At 47.1% G+C, this 20940-nt stretch overlaps 1 protein-coding gene across 1 annotated transcript; it reads left to right on the forward strand.

The window, feature by feature from the left end:
• Window positions 1-14543: 14543 nt before the first annotated feature.
• LOC307185878 (uncharacterized protein C4orf54) lies at window positions 14544-19871 on the forward strand (the record flags this gene model as incomplete). Its single annotated transcript, XM_079920441.1, has 1 exon — window positions 14544-19871. One exon carries the CDS (start codon window positions 14544-14546, stop codon window positions 19869-19871), a length of 5328 nt encoding a protein of 1775 aa, XP_079776567.1.
• Window positions 19872-20940: the final 1069 nt, after the last annotated feature.

Here is a 20940-nt window from a genome sequence, read left to right on the forward strand (position 1 = left end):
ATACTATCCAGAGAGGACATTCAAATTAATTCTCTTTGCCCGTGTTCTTAAGTCCAAATATTTTAGGAAAACTTCCTGAAAATGAACACAATAATACCTGAGAATGGCCATCGTGATTAGGTTAGACATCCTAATAGAAACTGTGTGTAAAAATCACCATTTACTTCAGTTGACAATGATGGGGAGTTTTGGAAGGTGTTCGTGGTAGCCTGCCTCCAAGATGGTCCTCAGTGATCCCTCCCTTCTAGAATTCACACCCTTGTGTAGTCCCCTCCCACATTGTGATCAAGAGAATGAGGCAGAAGTGATGGTACGTGACTTCCAAAGCTAGATCATAAGAGGCACCCTGTATTCTGTCTTGTTCTCTCACTCTTGGATCACTCGCTCTGGGGTAGCCAGGTGTTGTGTTAGGAAGACGCTCAAGCAGCCCTATGGAGAGGCCCATATGGTCAGGAACTAAGGCCTCCTACCAACTGCTGGTGAGGAACTGGATTTCCTTGCCAATGTGTGAGTAAGCCATCTTGGAAGTGGGTGCTCCAGCCCCAGCTAAGCCTTCATGCATCTTCAGCCCTCTCTGACACCTTCACCGCAACCTCACGAGAGATCCTGAGCCAGAACACTTCAGCTAAGCAACTCCCAAAGTCCTGACCCACAGAAATCGTGTGAAATAATAACCACATGTTGGTTTAAGCCCTTAAGTTGTGGCAGAATATGTTGTCAGCAAATGATAATGAACACAGTGTCACATAGAACTTGAAGGTACGATCCTCCCTCAAATCCTAGAGCGCTAATAAATGATCAACTTTATCTGGTCTCTCGTGTACAGTTTAATTTCCATTTGAAAATGTTTTCAGGGTTTTGGATTTTTTACCCCTTTCATTGAGATTTACCAAATTTTGCAATAAAGCTTAGTGATTCAGAAGTTAGGCTTTGGAAATAGTTAAATCACTGCTCTTTCACCACTTGCTAGCAGGATGACCTTAGGAAAGATGTGCCTCAGTTTTCCTGTCAGCTTCACGATTCTAAAAAGAACCGAACCCAGAAGACTGATGTAAGGATTACTTAGATAATATATGTAAAACACTTAGCATGTTGCTGGCTCATAAAAACTACTCATTAAAAGGTATTGATGATAATGATGACAATGTGATGATGAGGATTATGGAGAAGGCAAAAATCTCCTTGTTTTCAACTTGCAGGTAAATTCATTACAAGGTAAAAGATAAAAAATTTTCATTTCTGTATTGTAGCAGTCTCAGTTATTACCCTGTATTTCTTGCACACATGTAATTACATCTATAATAATCATTATTTTATTTTACAACATACCTATTTTTCTAGTTTCTTCACTCCTTTCTATAACTCACAGTATAGCAAGTGTGTTGCAGGTATTCTCATGATGGAAGCACGTATTACTGAACGAAGGCAAAATTATAACAATAAATCTAATTTTGGTGTTTATTTATATTCTGATTGATTACTCTTTTTACAGGTAGGTTACCTATTATAGATAATGAAAATGCATAAATTGTTCAACTGTTCAACTCTTCATAGAGATTTATAACTATAGCTTTGGTCAAGTGTCTGAAAATTTTTTGGGTTTAGTTAAACCTTCATAGTAGGACTAATTTAAAAAGACACATTAGAGTTCACATCCTTTAAAGAAGATTGGGCTGTGTTTCAATCTCATGGTTAAATGTGATTTTGCTTTTCCTTTCCCCATAGAATTGGACAAATGCGGGAAGAAGACCTACTTGTAGTGTAGACACTGGTCGTGACAAGTGTCTGTTGCCTTGGTGCCTGTCTGATTCTCAATTTTATCAGCTTTACACTAACTAGGTTGAACTAAATAACCTATAGAGTCACTCTTCCTCCAGATTTCTACTCATTCTCCAACAGAGAAATCACAGCCTACTTTTTTCCCCCCACAAAGGCTATAAAAGATGAAAGGCTTTGCTGAGTCTTTGTTTCAAATGGATATCTAGTATTAAAAGTGAACTCTACCAGCCTTTTATATATCTTGGTCGTATCTTGGGTCGGTGAGTTATAAAACCTTCACTAGATGGTTCAAAACAATCTGAACTCCTTCCCAGGATGCTGTTATCATGAGAGCAGCAACAGAAGCAACACCAACAACCATGGAGGACTCCTTGTATGCTGGGCAATATTTTAAGTACTTCACACGTTCATGCTTTACCTACTTTAATCCTCACCCTCAACATGTTAGCTCTGGTTATCCCAGTTCTCAGAGTTGCCTGCCTGGTTTCTCATTGACAGTATTCTACATTCTACACTCATCAGACACCGGAGAGAGGAGAGCGTTCTTATTTTTTCTGTGGAGTCCTCAGCATGATCTTTTTTATGCTAGTAGCAATGAGAGCTGGACTTTAAAAGGTGCAGCTCTGCAAAGCAAGAACTGAGTAAAACACATCCATTCGCAGCAAATGGGTAAACATGTGCTCTAGAGTCCATTCTGAGAGCTATAACTGTGCTTAGAGGTTGTGAAATGCAGTCCTCTTCACCCTCCACTTACACACACACACACACGTACACACACACACACACACACATATGCACAAATATACACATCCACAAAGCATTCACTTCAGCCATTTCAAATAATTTAGATTTGATTACATACTACAATATTAGAAATGGAACATGTTTTAAATGTAATGGCTTTTTAAAACCTCAAGTACAACATCAAAAGTCCATCAAGTGAATGAATCAAATGATGAATGAATAAAATGAATCATTTTATGGAAGAAAGGCAGCAAATAACAGATGCGAATTTGAAAAGATCAGGGCTCTGGCTTAGAAAGAAAAACTACCTGCCTTTCTAGATAATCAGATGACCCAAATATGAGTTTCTTGTGAATGTTTTGTTTGTCTAAGTAAGGTTGTTGATATTTATTAAAGTTTTTCCATGGGAATAATATCTAAGGTACACAACTGGTTCTAATGGGCTTGTTTCAAGCATAGAATGGAAGTCAGGGTTTCATGATAGAACTCAGAGCCCAGGTGGTATCTCTGATTGCTGAAGTAGAGGGCCATCTGCAATTCAAGTAAATTTGATTTACGCAAATTCAGCCACTCTGTTTGTGGGGGGCTGGGAGGCTGGAAATAAAAGGTTATCAAGTGTTCTTCTGCATATATGTTTTTTATTATATACTGAATAAACATGTGCACTTATAAATTACCTATTGTACATAATCATACAGATTCGCAAATTACGTTATACAGGGTTGTACACTCAAAACCCTGAAATCAGAATTTATGGGCAGTTTAAGGGATTTCCAAGGGTAATTTTGACCTTACCTGTCTTTTTCACCTTAAGCACAGTCTTAGAAACCCATAGGCCCCAACCAGCCTGTGACTCCACTGTGAATTAAAATTGCCATTTAGTGAGTGAAAAGGCCCAAGGGAAGGATGTCTCCTGGTCCCAAGTACCAATCCAAATCTCTCTTTGTGTTTTTGATCAGTCTGTGAGGTCTTATCCAGAATTGTATAGAGGTTACTTTAGTTACACTAAGATAGTTGGGAGAAAACTCAGGTGAGAAGAACTTTCAAAACTAGGAGAACATGTGTCAACGTCAGTGAAAAAATGTTTTGTGAGCTCTCATATTAAAAGTGTGTTGTGGGCTTCCCTGGTGGCACAGTGGTTGAGAGTCCACCTGCCGTTGCAGGGGACACAGGTTCGTGCCCCGGTCCGGGAGGATCCCACATGCCACGGAGCGGCTGGGCCCGTGAGCCATGGCCGCTGAGCCTGCGCGTCCGGAGCCTGTGCTCCGCAACGGGAGAGGCCACAACAGTGAGAGGCCCACGTACTGGAAAAAAAAAAAAGTGTGTTGTGTTGACACATGAACTTATCTACTGAACAGAAACAGACTCACAGATACAGAGAACAGACTTGTGGTTGCTAAGGTAGGGTTGGGGAGGGATGGATTGGGAGTTTGGGATTAGCAGATGCAAACTATTATATATAGAATGGATAAACAAGGTCCTACCATATAGCACAGGGAACTATATTCAATATCCTGTGATAAACCATAATGGAAAAGAATACGAAAAAGAATACATATATATTTATATATCCGAATCACTTTGCTGTACAGCAAGAAATGAACACAACACTGTAAAGCAACTATACTTCAATAAAATATATATATTTTTAGAGTGTGTTGTGTTGAGTTAGAAATGGTATTCTGTCCCATGAGTTTGCTTCCCTGGCTGCTAAGGGCTTGAGAGAGCACAGTTCACCAGAGTTAGCCAGAAAAATCCTCTGCACCTATTTCTATTCTTAGGGGCTGTGAGCTTGGTGATTATACAGAGACCAACTTGAGTCTTACGGAAGGCGGTATATGTTTCCAGGGACTAAAATAGCACCACATTAAAGTCAGGCAGGTGCTTGACTAGGGAATGTGAAGCCATCTTCTCCTAAGAGGCTCTGAGCGTTTTTATTAAATGTTTTCAGCAAAATAAACTGTTACTAGGAAAACATGTTGTTATAAATATAAGAAGGGTCTGTGGGTCTGAAATGTATCTGGCTGATTTCTCCTTCCTTTGTAATCCCACTAAGCCTAGATGCTCAGCAGTGAAAGTTAGATCTCCTTGCATCCTTCATCACCCGTGGCTGCTGGCAGAAAATGGTCAGCTTTCGGAGCTTAAAGGAAACAGTCGTTCTTGATGAATGACCTTTTAAAGACTATGTATTCAGAGGTCTCTTTGGACCCAGGAAGCTCCTGCTTGATATAATTGGCCGATGTACAGACAGCAGAGAGTTTTGTTGGACGCAGTGACTGGTTTGCTGAAGTGCTACGGCATGTTCCAAAGAGGCCTCTTCTGAATTTACCTCATCAACTGTTGAGCTGAATTATATACAAAAGTCATTACTTTAGGATTCATTCATTCTGAATATGTATTATTTGATAACAGTGTATTTAGAAGTTTATGTCTGCTTTATTTAAAACAGTGTTTGACTAAGCAAATTTTTAAGGTAAACAAGATAATGAGGGAATCGTTTGCTGACTTTTGAGTACTAAGTGTTTCTAAGGACTTCGGATGAAACCGTTTATAAACAATGTGTTAATAATTCCCAGAGATCACAGTGCTCTGGTACGTTAGTTATAAATCCTTTTTAGCTGGTCATTTAAGGAGGATTTTCCCTAAATAATGTTGTTAGCTTTTCTCCAGTTACCCAAAAGTAATAATTAAACTATTGATTGACTGACTGATTCAATAAAGTAGACAAAATAGCATTTACTGAGTCCCTAGTCTTCATGCCGCAGGCAACAAAAGTTCGTTGTGTGCCTAGTAGTGGCACAACATTTTTTGGGTACTGGGGACAATATCAGAGAACAAAAGGAGCAAAAAAGAAAAGAAAAAGAAAGGAAAGAAGGGAGGGAGGGAGAGATGGAGGAAGGGAGGAAGGGAGGGGAGAAAGAAAGAAAAAGAAAAGAAAAAGAAATTCTCTTCCCTGAGGAGCTTATATTTTCCTAGATGTTGGGATTGAAGTAATATACAAGTCAGACATGTCCCCTGCCTACAGAGAGTTTAAATTCTGCTGGAAAAGATGGGCAGTAAATAAAGACCTACATTTTATTAAGGTAATTGGATTGGAATGGAATATACAGAGTGATGGGATACACGGTCATTCTGAGGCCCACTTTAAATATGATGGTCAGGGAAGATCTCATGAGGAAATGAAGATTAAGCTAAAATATGAAGGATAAGGAGAAGCCAGGTATTCAAGAGCCAGGGGGAAAGAAGAAGGGTTTTTCAGACAGATTGATAGCCCAAGGCAGGGAAGGGTTGGCTTCTGGAGGACCACTGAGGGAGCCCACCCTGGAAACACAGGTGGGAGCCAGGTTGTGCGTGGTTTGGACTTTATTCTAAGAGCAATGGAAAGGGTTTTAAGAGAGGGAGTGGTAGCACTCCTTTGTATTTGTAAAATATCATTTTAGCCGCTGAAGAATGAATTTGAGGGGAAAAGAGGGAGAGCAGTTTGGGGGCCATGTGAGAACTGTGAGGGCGGGGGCCATGGTGTCAGCTCTGGAGATGGCTTTGGAATATATTTTGGAGATTGATTTAAGACGACTTTACCACAGAATGGGATGGGGATGAGGAGAGTAAAAGGGAGGACCAGCTTCCCTACTGATGGAAGTACCACTGTTGAGATGGAAAAGCCTGGGATAGAAATAAGGTTGTCTGGGGAAGGGGAAGGGTGGTGCGAACAATCACGAGTTCCCTTCTTGACACGTTATATCTGCGATGCCTATTGGACACTCACATGAAAACGTCAAGTAGCCCACAGGGTATAAGAATCTGGAATTGAGGAACAACGGCTAGGCTGAAGGCATAATATTGGCAGGCACCAGCAAACATAAAGCATTTAAAACCATGGGCCAGGATGAGATCACCTGAGGAGAGAAGACAGATGATAAGTGAACAGTCAACACATTATGTTCAAGGCATACTGCCTAGTCATTGTGGGCAAACAGATGTGTGAGACAAAGGCTTTATCCTCAAGAAAATTACATTCTGGGTATGAGGAAAAACACAAAAAAGTGAAAATAAATGTCAAAAGAAGGGACAATGTATTAGTCCAGAGAGGAATTACTATGGGCATTGAGAATAAGAGTCACTTTCTAATGGTGATAGTAGTCTAAGGACCACAGGTGAGGGACTGGACCCGGGCTCAGAGGGATTGTGAAACCTCCAGAACTGGGTGGTTTGTATGTGTGTACGTATTTTTTCTAAGAAAGAGAATTGTTAAATTGCAATTGTCAAATTCTCAAAGGGTTTTGTAAGTCAAAAAAGATTAGAAGCATTGCTATAGGAGATCAGTTGAATCTCGGTTTTAAAAGATTGGTTAAATTATAGAAGGTACAGAGAAGGAGGAAGGATATTATGGGAAGTGGGGACAGTGCAAGACATAAGCAATGAAACATTCTGAGATACAAAAGTGCAAGGCACACCTGGCAATTGTTTTAGACTTGCATGATTGGGACAGGGGATTAGTATGGAAGAGCGAAGAAACTGAAGTTGGAAAATAGATGGGGATGAAACGAGGGACAACCTTAAATGAAAACTAGGAGATTGGACTTTCTCCTACAGACCACGGGGAAGCATTGGATTCAATTCAATTAAAAACTATTGAACATTTGATACGTATAAAGCAACATGTGGTGTTCTGGTTGGGAGGTGGAGATGGGAGATACACATGTAGGTAGAGAAGGGTTAAAATTTCCACACAGCATAACAAGAGTTAGCAATAATTAACATTTATTCCGTGCCTACTCTGGGCCAGGCCCTGTGCTAAGTGCTTTAAGTGGATTATCCAGTTTTAATCCTCCCAGCTCTATTGACATGTACCCTATTGGGGTAAAGGGAAGTTAAATTACTTGTTCTCAGTTGTACGGCTAGGAGAGGTGGAGTCATTATTCAGACTCAGGCAGTGTAACTCCAGTGCCCAAGCTCTGGAACACTCTGTTGATCGGCCCCAAATATCCTGACTTCTGCTGCAGCTAAGGATGGCCGTGACTCCTCGCTTCTCATCAATACCAGGGGTCCTGGTGCATCTGGAGACACCCTGGAGTTTGCCAAGCGGAATGTGAAGTGACAAATACTGCACATTTTAACAAGCTGTCAACTTTATTTCAAGATTGGAAAAAAACCATGAAATTAGATACGGGTATATTATGGTTGTAAACATCACATTAATATTTTAATGAACATGTTGTGTAACGTGTGTACAGAAAAGTGAATAATCGTAAGCATATAGCTCAATATACTTTCACAAAGTAAACACATCTATGTAACCAGCGCCGGATGGAGAAATAGAACTTACAGCACTCCAGAGGCCCCACTGGCCGTTCTCTGAGCCTACCCCCAAAGGTCACCACCATCCTGATAGACTTCCAACACCAGTGATTCGTTTGTCCTGTTTCAGATTTTTTTTTTTTTTTTTTTGCGGTACGCGGGCCTCTCACTGTTGTGGCCGCTCCCACTGCGGAGCACAGGCTCCGGATGCGCAGGCTCAGCGGCCGTGGCTCACGGGCCCAGCCGCTCCGCGGCACGTGGGATCCTCCCAGACCAGGTCACGAACCCGTGTCCCCTGCATCGGCAGGCGGACTCTCAACCACTGCGCCACCAGGGAAGCCCTCCTGTTTCAGATTTTTATCTAAATAGAATCATTTAGTATGTTCTCTTTGCAGTTGGCTTCTTCCTAACATTACATTTGTGAGATTCATTTATGTTGCTGCATGTGGCAATACTTTGTTTATTTAATCGACATTAGTTTTTAAGGTAAAACGTAACTCCACAATAAAATTATTTGCTTTTTTAGGGATCATACTCCAATTTTTTGAGAATGCAATTTGATCTCCTATTCCCTTTGGTCACTTCGATGACTACGTTTGAGCAACACAGGAACAAGCACTGAATTTGGAGTCAGGGGAAATGGATTCTACTCCCCCTCTACTATTCATTGCCGCTGTGTGACCTTGGGTGAGTCACTTACAGTCTCTGAACTTCATTTCCTACATTAATGAAATAAGAAAGTAAATTTAAAAAGTCTCTTTGGTCTTCTGCAGTGAGTTGTCTTTGTTTCCACTCTAAGCTGCATTGGCTTAACTTAAGGAAAGTTTACAGAGAAATGAAATTTTTCCAAAATAAATTTTTTTTATTATAAAAGAAAAACTTGTTTGTTGTAACAGTTCAAACAACACTGAGCTGCATAAAGGAAAATTTAATAATAATTGTTCAATCTTACCTTCCTACATATACAAAAACAATGTCAGTTTGGTGTTATACTTCTACATGGTAAGTAATGTTCAGTAAGTTTTATTATTGTTTTTGAAGTAGAATCATACTAATACATTTTTATTCTGTAATTTTCTTTTCATGGAAATTCTTCCAAGATTGGAACATATGTTTCTCTTCATTTCGTGTCTGAAGAATGGATGTCTGCACAATGAGCTATAGCGTGCATGCTCTGTAATCCATCAACCGTCCTCTACTGGTTGATATTCACATGGTTTCCAATTTATTTTTGCTGTCACAACACATTGCAATAAGCATTCCTGTACATATGTTATTAAACCCTAATGGTCTTATTATGTATGATAGATAGAAACTGTCAGATTGTTTTCTAAAAAGTTGCTTAATTTGCATCTCAGTACTTGAATTTTGAGCAGATTTAAATGTGAGATTTGAAGCAAGGAAAGAAATGAGCTATTAATTTTCATAATGATTCCAAATAGTCATAGAAAATAGAAAGCTGAAAAATAAAACACTGAGTATATCTTTAAAGGCTCCGGTTTGAAATTACTGCAGCCTGAAATCAGAAATGTGGGGAGAAGAAATAGTTTCCAGAGTAACACAAAACAGAAACATGATTTTAGCCCCCAAAATGCAATATCAAGAATTAAAAGGCAAAAAAAAAAATTCCTTTCTAAAGTCTCAGAAATAAGCCATTGATGTTACTCCGTAGACAGACAGCTGAATTGATTGATGCTTTAAATTCTGTTTCAACACCAACCAGAAAAAATTTACAGTAACTTGTGAAACCCTAAGAAGGCACCTTCCGTGACCTGCTCTCCCAGACCAAGGAGGCCACCTTAGCAACAGCCCTCTCAGGCTCCTGCCTCCCACAGGCTAGGATAACAGACAGCCTTGGGTGAGATGGACAAACATTGAGAGTTAGGCTCTTCAAAGTGGTCTGTATTCCAGAGAAGACGACTTATTTGTCCTGTCCAAGTTTCACTTTGAGGTTGGTCTGGAAGGGATAATTTTTCTTTATCCAGTAGGATCTGGAACACCCGAAACTCCACTACTCCCTCAAGAGAGAACGAGATGGAAACAACTGAGAAAGAGGAAGAAGAAGGGGCATGGGTCTGGGGAAAGGGAGGGCAAATGTGCAGGAGACCATTGAGACAGGTGGTGGGCTGGGAGGGACCAGAGAGGAGCAACACCCAATACACATCCTGACTCAAGGGGAAAAGTAAAGGACTTCTTGCACCACTTCTGCCCTCTGCGTGCCCTGTGTCTGTGAACATTTTATTTCTGGTGGTGAACTGTTCCTTCTTGTCCTTCCAAGTTTTAAGGGCATAGCTAAGAGGTTGCATCTCCAATGTGCACGGCACGCTTCTACGATAACGTGCTCTTCTTTGCACAAGAAGATAGGGCTACTTATTCATCCTCACGGGACATGCTGTTTTCTATTCACAGGGATAGTTTGACACTAATCCTGCCACTCCGTTTCCTTGGTCTCCATGGTGACCAGCTCTCCCATGTGCAGGCAGCTGGTGGAGGCTGTGGAACAGCTAACTGGCCAGCACTGGGAAGGAGCCTGTGACCTCCACCTCACGGACTGAAAACTCAACCATCAACAGAGTGTGGGCTTGAGTCACTCGGAGCCAGTAGCGAGGGCTCCAGCACTTACTAGTTGGGAAAAGTCATCCAGGTTACATGTCTTCACTCAATTTTTTATCCATAAAATGGGAATAATAATTGCCCTTGCATGGTGTTTTTGAGAAGATTTAAAGAGTTAAAGTGTGTAAAACATTTATATCAGTAACTAAATAATAGACACTCTGGCACAACCAGCCAAAAAACCAACCAAACAAACAAATGAAAATGGTGCCGTTCCTTCAGATGTAATTCTTACAGGTGTCAACCTGGGCCAGGAAGAGGAACAGCTGGCTACACTCTGGGCATTAAGCAGCGGCCTGAAGCAAAGCCTCCTTCATCAGTGTGCGTGGATAGGCGTGAAGGTGTTTATGGAAAGCCTTACACAAAATATAATCAGTCTCTCTCTCTCTCTCTCTCTCTCTCTCTCTCTCTCTCTCTCTCTCTCTCTCTCTCCCTTTCTCTCTCCTGTTGCACCCCAGAGAATCCTGAGACTGTTTCTGTTTGGAAAATCTTTTGTCCAACTCCTAGTTTGAGCCAGAGTTTAAACCTACCTCTTCATTTCTGCTCTTCCAGTCTACCTCTGATAAACTGTTCTTCCTTTCAATTGAGGTGTTTGTCTATCATACTATGTCACTGTCAGAGACCTGAAACATAACCATACCCTTTTACCAGTTGGTGGATAGCCTGGCCTTCATTCTTCATTTCTTTAATCACGTTAAAGTTTTCCCTACTATGATACATTTCACAAGACTTTCAGGGAATGCTAAGAAACTTTCTCTGCAGAGATAAAAATAATGACACGAGTCATTTCCTTTTTGTTGCTCTTTGAATTCCCATATAAAGCTGTCTGCCGAGTATACCTGGCCTGGTCTAGCAAGCATGCTTGCTTAACATGGTTTAATGCTGGTGGCATTAGTCACTGTTAATTGCTCAAGAGCTGAGATCAGGTAGGCAACCACTGAGTTCATCTGCAAAAAAAAAAAGATGACTGTAGTCATGTGAGGAAATAAAAGGCTCTATGGCTAATGAATGACAAAAGTTTTTTTCAAAAGAATTGAGAGTATTGCGTAGTAACATACACTGATCCAGAGCTCTGAAAATGCCAGAGGGCAGAAGTTTGGTGTTCTTAATTGTTTTACTTTACCCTACAACTGGTTTTTGTTTTTCCAGGTATGAGTTTCTTTTTTTAAAATCTTTTAATAGAATCTGTCCTACTCCAAATTCTCTGCTTTTTTGATTTTTAAACAGAATTTGTGGTTTGAATTAAACCCCACTTTTCGGAAATTGACCTTATCTAAAAAAGGTTTTTCTACAGATTTTTCCCTACACTGGCATTCACTTAGACAGAAGAGAGAAAAGGAGGCACACGGATATTTTGGAGGTAAGTACCTCTTTTAGGATAACCCTCTCTCTTTGCTGGGGGGCTTTGGCTAGGGGTGCACTCTCTGGAGGAAGCAAAACTCTGGAAGTAAGTTTCCAGAACTCAGGGCATTAGACAATTATGCTTTAACCTACATCCAGGGCATCTGACCTTCCAATTTTGTACTTTGCCAACTGCAAGGCAAAACTGCTCAAATCTGCTGCGTTGTCATGACAGACAGGGCCATATGGAAAGTGCTGGAAAAATTTCTTCTTAGACTATAATTGCCTTGATGGGCAGAAACTCCATCTTCTATTCAGCTGTGGAGTGTGCATGGCCCACAGAGCTTGAGGAAGTGTTCAGGGTTTCTCGTCCAAGGCTTCAAAGCAAAATTGAAATGGGGCATTGAGAACACTCTACTTGCCTGGAGGAGCCGATTATATTTTATTTCATTTTATGTATACGCTCATGTTCCTTAATCCCTGAATACATAATGTGTACACAGGTTGATGATATAAACAAAACAAAACAAAACCGAGAAACGGTGATGTGGTTGACTTGTGGTCATGCAGGTGAAGTTGCCTAGGATGCGTTGCTCCCGTCTAATTGAGCATCTGGGCGCCCTAGAGAGTATCTGAGCGTGGAAGTCAGCAAGACTCTGTAACATCACGGTTTAGGGTCAAAGTCTGGAACTAAACAGCCCAGGTTTGAATTCTGCTCCACAATTTCTTAACATCCCTGTGTTGCAGCTTTCCCATCTGTAAAACCACTACAATAATTGTACCTAACTCACCAAATTGTGATGAGAATTAAATAAATTAATACAGACACATTTAAAAGTGCTTCAGATGGCGTCTCACACATAGTAAACACTTTGTAACTCATATTGTAATTATTATGATTTTAAATTTTTATTATCATTAGGAATCCAGGGCACTTCCCTGGTGGCGCAGTGGTTGAGAGTCCGCCTGCCGATGCAGGGGACACGGGTTCGTGCCCCGGTCCGGGACGATCACACATGCTGCGGAGCAGCTGGGCCCGTGAGCCATGGCCGCTGAGCCTGCGCGTCCGGGGCCTGTGCTCCGCAACGGGAGAGGCCGCAACAGTGAGAGGCCCACCTACAGAAAAAAAAAAAAAAAATCCACGATTTTGTGCCATTGCACACTGTTCTCCATAATCAAAACAGTTGATTGCAAATTTAGCAAATCCTCTCTCTCTCTCCTTCTTTTTCTTTCGTTCCCTTCCTCTCTCCCCCTCTCTGTTTCCTTTTCTCTTTTACTCTCTTCATCTAGCGCTCTGGCTTTATATCCACATTGTGATACTTGATATTGCCAGCCTTCCCTATGTCCTGTTTTTAATGGCAGTGATGTGGGCAGAAGGGAGTTGTCCTGGGGAGAATGGCAGGGCTGTGCCGTCCACATCCCAAGGATGAGAAGGCGATGCTTCAGTTGCTAGGGGCCCCCACTCCATGCCTCCTCCCACACCCATGCAGAGGAAGGAACATTTTTCTGTGTGAGGGTTGCCTTCATGTTGGAAGGGGATGGTTGATGGTGTTATTTTTGTTCCCCACAAATGTGAATGTTTAAAATAGTGCTTTATTCAATCGGCATAAGTGACACATAGACTATGTATAGTGGTGGAATTGGGCCTGGCAGACGATGAGGGCCAGATCTCACCAAACCAAGAGTCGTGGTTCTCCATGGATAGCAGCCAAGGGATCTGCTCTGGGGATGGCCAGTACAGAACCCCCATTTGGGTTGCCTGGCAAATTCATTTACACAACTACTGAACTGTTTGAAATGGAAGGATCTCAGAGCCAGTGAACTGGGATTTGGGCTTCGTTGCCACGGGGCATGCCAGTGGGTCACATTTCCTCTCTGAACCTCCCTCCAAGCCGCACTGTACTCAGGAAGGGTAAGAGTATTCGTTGTTCTTCTGTGCCTTTTGACTTGGTGCCCTGCAGGTCTGGAATTCAGCCAGTGTAACTGACCCGTGAGGCTGCAGCCCAGGCTATATTTAAGTGGAGGTTTATTGTCTTGCCACGGTTTTAGAAGTTTAAGGAACTTGCTTGAGGTGGTAGGGATTTGAAGTCGTGTCACTTTTAACCCATGTGCTCCTTTTTAGTGACTATAATTAAAAGTTTATTTGAAATGTTAAGTTCTAAGTCTTTAAAAATTGCCCCTGTACACTTCGAGTGCACAGTAAAGATTCTAGAAGGGTTTCTTCCTATTTTTAAACAAACAGATTACGTTTCGTAAAGTAGGACTTTGGGGAAGGAAGGACAGAGTGTTTTATTCCTGTGAAAAGTTTTATTACCAGAACTTGATTGATTTGAGATGAAAGAGAAAGGAAATGCATAGATTTTGAGACAAACTTAAAGCTACCATATGTTCAAGGGAGATTTTGAAGTCTTTCAGAGCTGTCCTTAATTGATTTGAAATGCAATGCTGAATTTGGGTTTTATTTAAGAACAAGGGGGAAAAAAACATCTAATCAGACTTGGGAGTGAAAGATGACAGTCAGTAAAGAACAATTTCATACTTGCTAGACATCCCTGTAATAGATTACATAGGACATTTGGTTGATTTCAGTTAGAACCCACATGCCTCCTCCACCCCCAACACTCTCTCTTCATCTTAGAGCCTCTTCTCTCTACCCTCAAGTGTGGTTTCCGTATGACTAGGGAATAGACACTAAAAATATTTCTGGAATGACGTGACCCACTCTTACCCCATCCAGGAAAGGAACAAGGCTTCACAAGAAACAGCACATGCTTTCCTTTCATTTCTGGGAGTCCCAGGGTCGGCCTACAGATGCTGCTCCTTCCGTGGCCGATGGCATTCAGACTCCTAGCTGCCGATGGTGCCAGGCAAACAACTGGACAGAACAGCTCAGCTACGGGAAGCTGGCCACGGTCTCGGCCGGAGCCGCAGCCCCCTGGCCACAGACCACCTCTGCCGCCCCATCCAGGAGCCTTCCTTCCTCCCTCAGCCTCGCCCGGGCCCCGCCACAGGGGCTGAAGAACCGGAAGCTGGTGGCAGCCGCGGCAGTGGTGCCTATAGCCTTGGGGCCAATCCAGGCACGTGGGACCCTGCTTCGGGCTACTCTGCAGCCCCTCCAGGGCCAGGGAGGGGCCCGGGACCGCCCCGGTGCTCCCCATTGTCTTCTCCTGTCACTGAAACCTAGGCGAGGGCTCAGAATGGAAGGCGCCCCTCCTGAGCTGAATCTGCAGGCCAGACCGAAGGAGGTCAGGGAGGGGGTGAGCGGAGCTCAAGATCGCCAGGAGCTCAAGCAGCAGCTGCGGCCACTTCTCAAGCCATCGGCCTCCTCGCAGCGAGAAGAGAAATATGTGGAGATGCGCACTTCAGCTGGAGTGCAGAGGGACAGTCCCCGGACCATGAGACTTACTCTGGAGCAGCGCCCGGGGGATCAGAGGGGCTCTAGCAGCCCCAAGGAGAAAGCCCAAGACGAAGCCGGCAGCCAAGAGTGTGAGGCTCCAGCCCCCCAGAAGAATCCTGCCTCCCTGGAAGCCTCCGGACCCCAGTTCTCCGGCACTGATGAAGGCAGCAGCCTCTCGTCTCCCTCCTCCGCCCTGGTGGACAAAGCAGAGGAAGGTGGCCTTTCCAAGACGGGTGATACCACCACATCCACGGGGGCTCTGGCCACCTCGTCCTCACTGTTAGACTTTGAGAGTGACAGTGGTGAGAACGCAGTGAGCTGCCAGCCCAAGGGAGGAGAAGAAGGGGAAAAACCAGGAGGAGGAGAGAGAACCGAGTGCAGAGACATGATTGCCAAGTCTCAGGGCAGCAGGGACCCCCCCCAGAATCAGGAGGCTCACTACATCACCACCCACGAGATCCAGCTGAGCGAGGTAGAGCAGGACACAGATTTCGACGTGGGCCTGGCCTCCCGCTGGGATTTCGAGGACAACAACGTGATCTACTCATTCGTGGACTATGCTTCCTTTGGTGGCAGCGACGAGACCCCAGAGGACGTCACCACGCCGAGCGAAGAGGACGATGACAACAGCTGCTACCTCAGCACCGCTCCCAGCACCGACGCCACCCGGACACCCAGCCCCACCGACAGTGACCCCGCCCGCCCCAGCGCGGACAGCAGCGGTGGCGACACCAGCAGCACGGAAGTGGGCAGCGGCCCCTCGGACAGCAACCCCACTCCCCCAGCCACGGGGCCTGGCACTGCCACCCCGTGTGAGCCCTTGCTGCAGCCGCTGGAGGCAGCCTCAGCCGTCGCAAGCAGCTGCGGGAGTGCAGCAGGCCAGATCCTCCTATCAATCAAACCGACTTCCCGGGCTATAAATGAGCCTAGCAACGTGTGTGCAAAGCAAAACATTATTTACGCTGCCAAGCATGAAGGCGACATGAGCCTCCGCGTCTCTACAGCTGCTGAACACAATTCAAGTTCACTGAAGCAAGACCCGGCTGCAGCCGTGGCTCAGGACCATGCGAAGAAATTCATCGCCATCCCTGCTCGCCTGCAAACGCGGTGCGGGGCCGTCCGGGCGAAGGAGCTGGTGGACTCCTCCAGCGGGGCCTCCAGTGCCGTGAGCGAGCTGGACGACGCCGACAAAGAGGTGCGTAACCTGACCTCCCGGGCCTTCCGGAGCCTCGCTTACCCCTACTTTGAGGCTCTGAACATCAGTTCCCGGGAGTCCTCGTCGCTCTCCGAAGTCGGCTTTGGGCGCTGGTCGGCCTTCCTGGACTTGAAATGCGCAGGCGTTGGAGCCAGGGTGGAACAGAGTCTCCTCAGGAGCAGCGCTGCCTCTATGGCTGCGGGTCTGAGGAAGGGCAGTGGGGCCAGGACGACCGCAGACCAGCTCTACATCCAGTCCAAGAAGTCCCAGACCAAGGCCTTGGAGTTCGTGGTCAGCAAAGTCGAGGGGGAGATCAAACACGTGGAGACACCTCTGTGTTTCCAGAAGCAGGTCCAGTCGGGCTCCCACGTGGTCACCCTTCTCGAGCCTCTGAATTTACGCAGTGAGAGCAAAGCCAGCTCCGCCGCGGGGCCCTGCAGGGCCACCAAAGGCCCCAGCAAGGGCCCCGGGTCAGTGTACACGGATGATGGCTCGGAGACCTCTGAGGGCAGCAGGCTTGCCTCCCGAGCTGACGGCCCCCAGAAGAAGTCCAAGTTTGCTTCCAGTCTGCTCAAAAACGTCATCTCCAAGAAGATGCAGCGGGAACATGAGTTCAAAATGGAGAGGGGAGAAGTCAGTGACACATCCCACCATAACCTCTCCAGCACCTCCAAGGAGACGGAGGGCACTCCCCCCGGGGGTGAGAAGCAGCGGGAGAAGGGCCTGCAGAGGCAGAGTTCTCGCCACTCGGAGGCCGGCTCTGAGTACACGGTGGTCAGCGTGTCTGATGCAGGTGGGGAGGGGTCCGTAGCTGGGTCTAAATCCCCAGTTTTCAAAGCCAGTGCCCCTCGGGAGAGCCATGCAGGCTCCGGCCGTAATTTCGCCGATGGACCCCCGGTAGAAGTGTGTGAAATTAAAAAGAGTGCATCAGAGACTGTCAAGAGCATCTTCCTCCGTAGTCAGAACAGTGCATTCCGGTCATGGAAGGAGAAGGAGGCTGACAAGCGGGAAGAAAAGGCCCCCATCGGGAAGCTGAAACTCCCCAAAGGGGGCGACTGGAGGGCTGATCTCGGGGAGATCTCTGCCAGTAAGTCCACCATCATGTCTCGCCTCTTTGTCCCCAACATCCAGCAGACACCCAAGGACAAGCAGCCGGGCAAGCAGGCCACCAAGCACCCCGCTGCCCAGGCCACCTCCACAGCAGTGGTCAGGCCCAAGGCTCCCGAGATCAAGATCCGGCTGGGAAGCGTGCAGCAGCCGGGCTCGGACTTCAACATCGCCAAGTTGCTCACACCCAAACTGGCCAGTGGCGGCGCCTCGAACCTCTTCAAGACCACTGAGGACAACAGCAGGGCACAGCAGAAACTCTTCCGGGGGGACAACCTGGAAAAAGTGCCCCAGTTCCAGGTGAGAGATGTCAGGGACAAGTCCAAGGCCCAAGGCCCCCTCCACCAGGTAAGAGATGTCCGGAAACTCATCAAAGCGTCAGGGGACAGCAGTGACAAGGGCAGCGTTACCCCAGAGCAGGGGCTGACCGGGCCCAAACCCAGGCCGCTGGCTCCTGCAGCTGGTGGCTCGGAATCCCTGTCCCCCATGGTGATTACATGCCAGGCTGTGGTGAACCAGAGGGAAGACGGCACAGACCGAGAGCCCAGGGAGAACGTGGGCATGGAGGGCAGCAGCAGGGCCTTGAATTCCTCCTCGCCGGAAGGGACAGTCTTGGTTCACAGGGCATCTGGCAGGCTGCCCGTGGCCACCATCGCCCCCAATAAGCCTGAGCAGGGCTCGTACCTGCCCGTGCTCAAGATCGTCTCCAAGGCTCAGAAGACCCCAGAGAAGGCCAAGGAGGAGGAGGTCAAGGAGGAAGGAAGAGGCCCCAAGACATCTCGCAATGCTCTGGAGAAGCTGACGGCGGCTGTGAGGTCCATGGAAGAGCTGTACAGCTTCAACAGGAACGAGTGGAAGCGGAAAAGCGACCCCTTGCCCCTGATGACCGACAGCCACGTCCTGTCGCTCATCGCCAGTGAGGAGAGAGAAGGGGCCGGGGGTGCTGAGCGGGACCCCGACAAGTTGGCCAAACGGGTGGGTGGGGCGGAAGAGCGGGGCGCCGGGCACAAAGGCGCAGGTGTGGTCCTGCGAGGGGGCCCCATAGAGCGTCTGCAGCGGAGGAACTCCAACCCGAGCGCCGAGAGTGTGTCCGCCCGCGCGGCCGCCTTTGAGAACCTGGCCAGGGAGAGGCCCCGGTCCCTCTATATCCCCCCGGTGCACAAGGATGTGGACAGAACCCAGCCCCTGCCCCCGCTCCCCAGCCACCGGAACGTGCTCACAGTGAGCGCCAGCAGCACCCAGAAAACTGGGGGTGTCGCTGGCAAGTTCCCACAAGGCCCCGCTGCAGAGAGCCCTTCGGCGGCAAAGGGCATCAAATCGCAGGGACTCCGGTCTCTCAAGATCTCTCCGGCCACTCGGGCATCTCTCGAAGAGGTGACCAACAGGAAGAATGGCAGCCATCTGGAAAAGAGCCACAGCGACTGCGAGAATTACCTGACCATCCCCGTTAAAGAGAGCTCTGCAGCTGGGGAGCTTCCAGGCAGGCCTGGGGCGGGGAGGGAGGCCCCTCCCTCCTCAGCCACCACTCTCTGCAGCTTGCCCCCGCTGAGTGCCCGCAGTCAGGTCCCCAGTAGCCCCAAAGGCTCTCAGGTCAGCGGAACCAGCCGGCCAGCTTGGCGCACCAAGCCTGACGACCCCCGGGGCATGGTAGCTGCCCCCGCAGAGCCACAGAGCCCCGAGCATCCCCCCACCACGATCTACCACCAGCAGCTGCTGCCCTTCACCCTCCAGGGGGCCCAGCCCCAGGTCCTCTGCTTCTCCCCACCAGGCATGCCTGCCCCGGCACCTGTGGGCCCAGCTCCGGTCCCCACAGACCCCTTCCAGCAGCCGCAGCCTCCGCAGACCCAGCGCAAGATGCTCCTGGATGTGACAACCGGCCAGTACTATCTGGTGGACACACCAGTACAGCCCATGACCCGGAGACTGTTTGACCCCGAGACGGGGCAGTATGTGGACGTGCCCATGACCTCCCAGCAGCAGGCTGTGGCTCCCATGTCCCTCCCCGGGCCTCCCTTGGCCCTGAGTCCGGGGGCCTACGGCCCCGCCTACATGATCTACCCCGGGTTTCTGCCCACGGTGCTGCCCGCCAATGCCCTGCAGCCCACGCCAATTGCTCACACTCCAAGGGGCGCCGAGCTCTCCCCCGTGGCAGCAGAGCCCCCCAGCAAAGAGGCAGCTGCATCTTTCACCGAGGCCCCTTACTTCATGTCCTCCGGTCAGTCTCCCACCTCCTCCTCTGCCCCAGCGGCCACATCCCAGCTGGTGGGGGCCAAGGGCTTTGCCCAGCTGCATGGCAAGCCTGTCATCAGCATCACTTCGCAGCCCCTGGGGCCGCGGATCATCGCCCCCCCCTCCTTTGACGGCACCACCATGAGCTTCGTGGTGGAACACAGATGATGGGCGGCCACCAGAAAGCAGAAGGGCGCAGCTGCTGGTGAGTGGACATCACTTCGATAATCACGTTTAAGGGATTAACAGCAGTCCTATTTCTTTGTGTTTGAAGGGGCAGACTTACAGCAGCGGAGGCTGTCTCTAGAAATGGGCATTTCGGAAGAACAGAGCAAAAACTGCATCCGTATTATTAAGGAGCTAATTTTCTTGCCCACTCCTCAGTCCCACAGCTGGCCTTTCCCCTTTGACCTTTTCAAATTGCCTGAGTGTTTTTCCCACAGTGAGTGGGAGGGAGGTGAACCCTGGATCTCTCAGGTTAGCCTTGGGTGAAGACTGGCAGGGGGAAGCAATAAAAACCCGGTCTGGATTTTGTGGAGTGAGCGAGCTCCACTCTATTCTTAGCAACCCCAGTGACAGGCACGAAAATCCTTGGGGACACCGTTACTCTGGTTACTCCTCAGAGTAAAGAGAGTCAAAGACTGACATTTTCTTGTTAGGAGGTTTTCTAAAATCTACAGAAAGGCTTCTCTCCCTCCACCACATCTTCCTCTTGGAGTTTCTTATACAAAAAGGCTGTATTTTTAAGCTCTTGTTTTTGTTTTCAGACCATCAGAATACTTTTTCTTAGGTGAGTCCAGTCTTTAAGGTATTTTACATACACGCACACACACACACACTCGGCTTGACCTCCAGGGGAGGAGGAGATTCCGGGCCTGCAGTGACTCCTGAAATGGAGCTGCTGTGTTTGATCCAGTTCGTTCAGACTGAATCCACTAGGCTCTGCTGCTGATTCCTACAAGGCACTCATTTTCCTATCTGCATTCTCTCCCTTCAGAAAAGAATCAACTCCCCCTTGCCCCCACTAAAGGAAATCAGATGAAGCAGACGTAGATCCTGACACCCAAGTTAATTCAGATTCACTGACAGGAATCCTGGCTGTAACTACAGTCCATGGAACTTGATAGGAAAGGTGAGCTCGGGTTTTCCGAACCAGGACACTTCAGGTCAAAAACATAAGACAGGGGCAACCTTCAGATACAGCACAAAGCTGCCAGCCCTGTGGGGAGAAATTTGC

The sequence above is a fragment of the Stenella coeruleoalba genome (assembly GCF_951394435.1).
Source record: "Stenella coeruleoalba genome assembly, chromosome: 4".
NCBI lineage: Eukaryota > Metazoa > Chordata > Mammalia > Artiodactyla > Delphinidae > Stenella > Stenella coeruleoalba.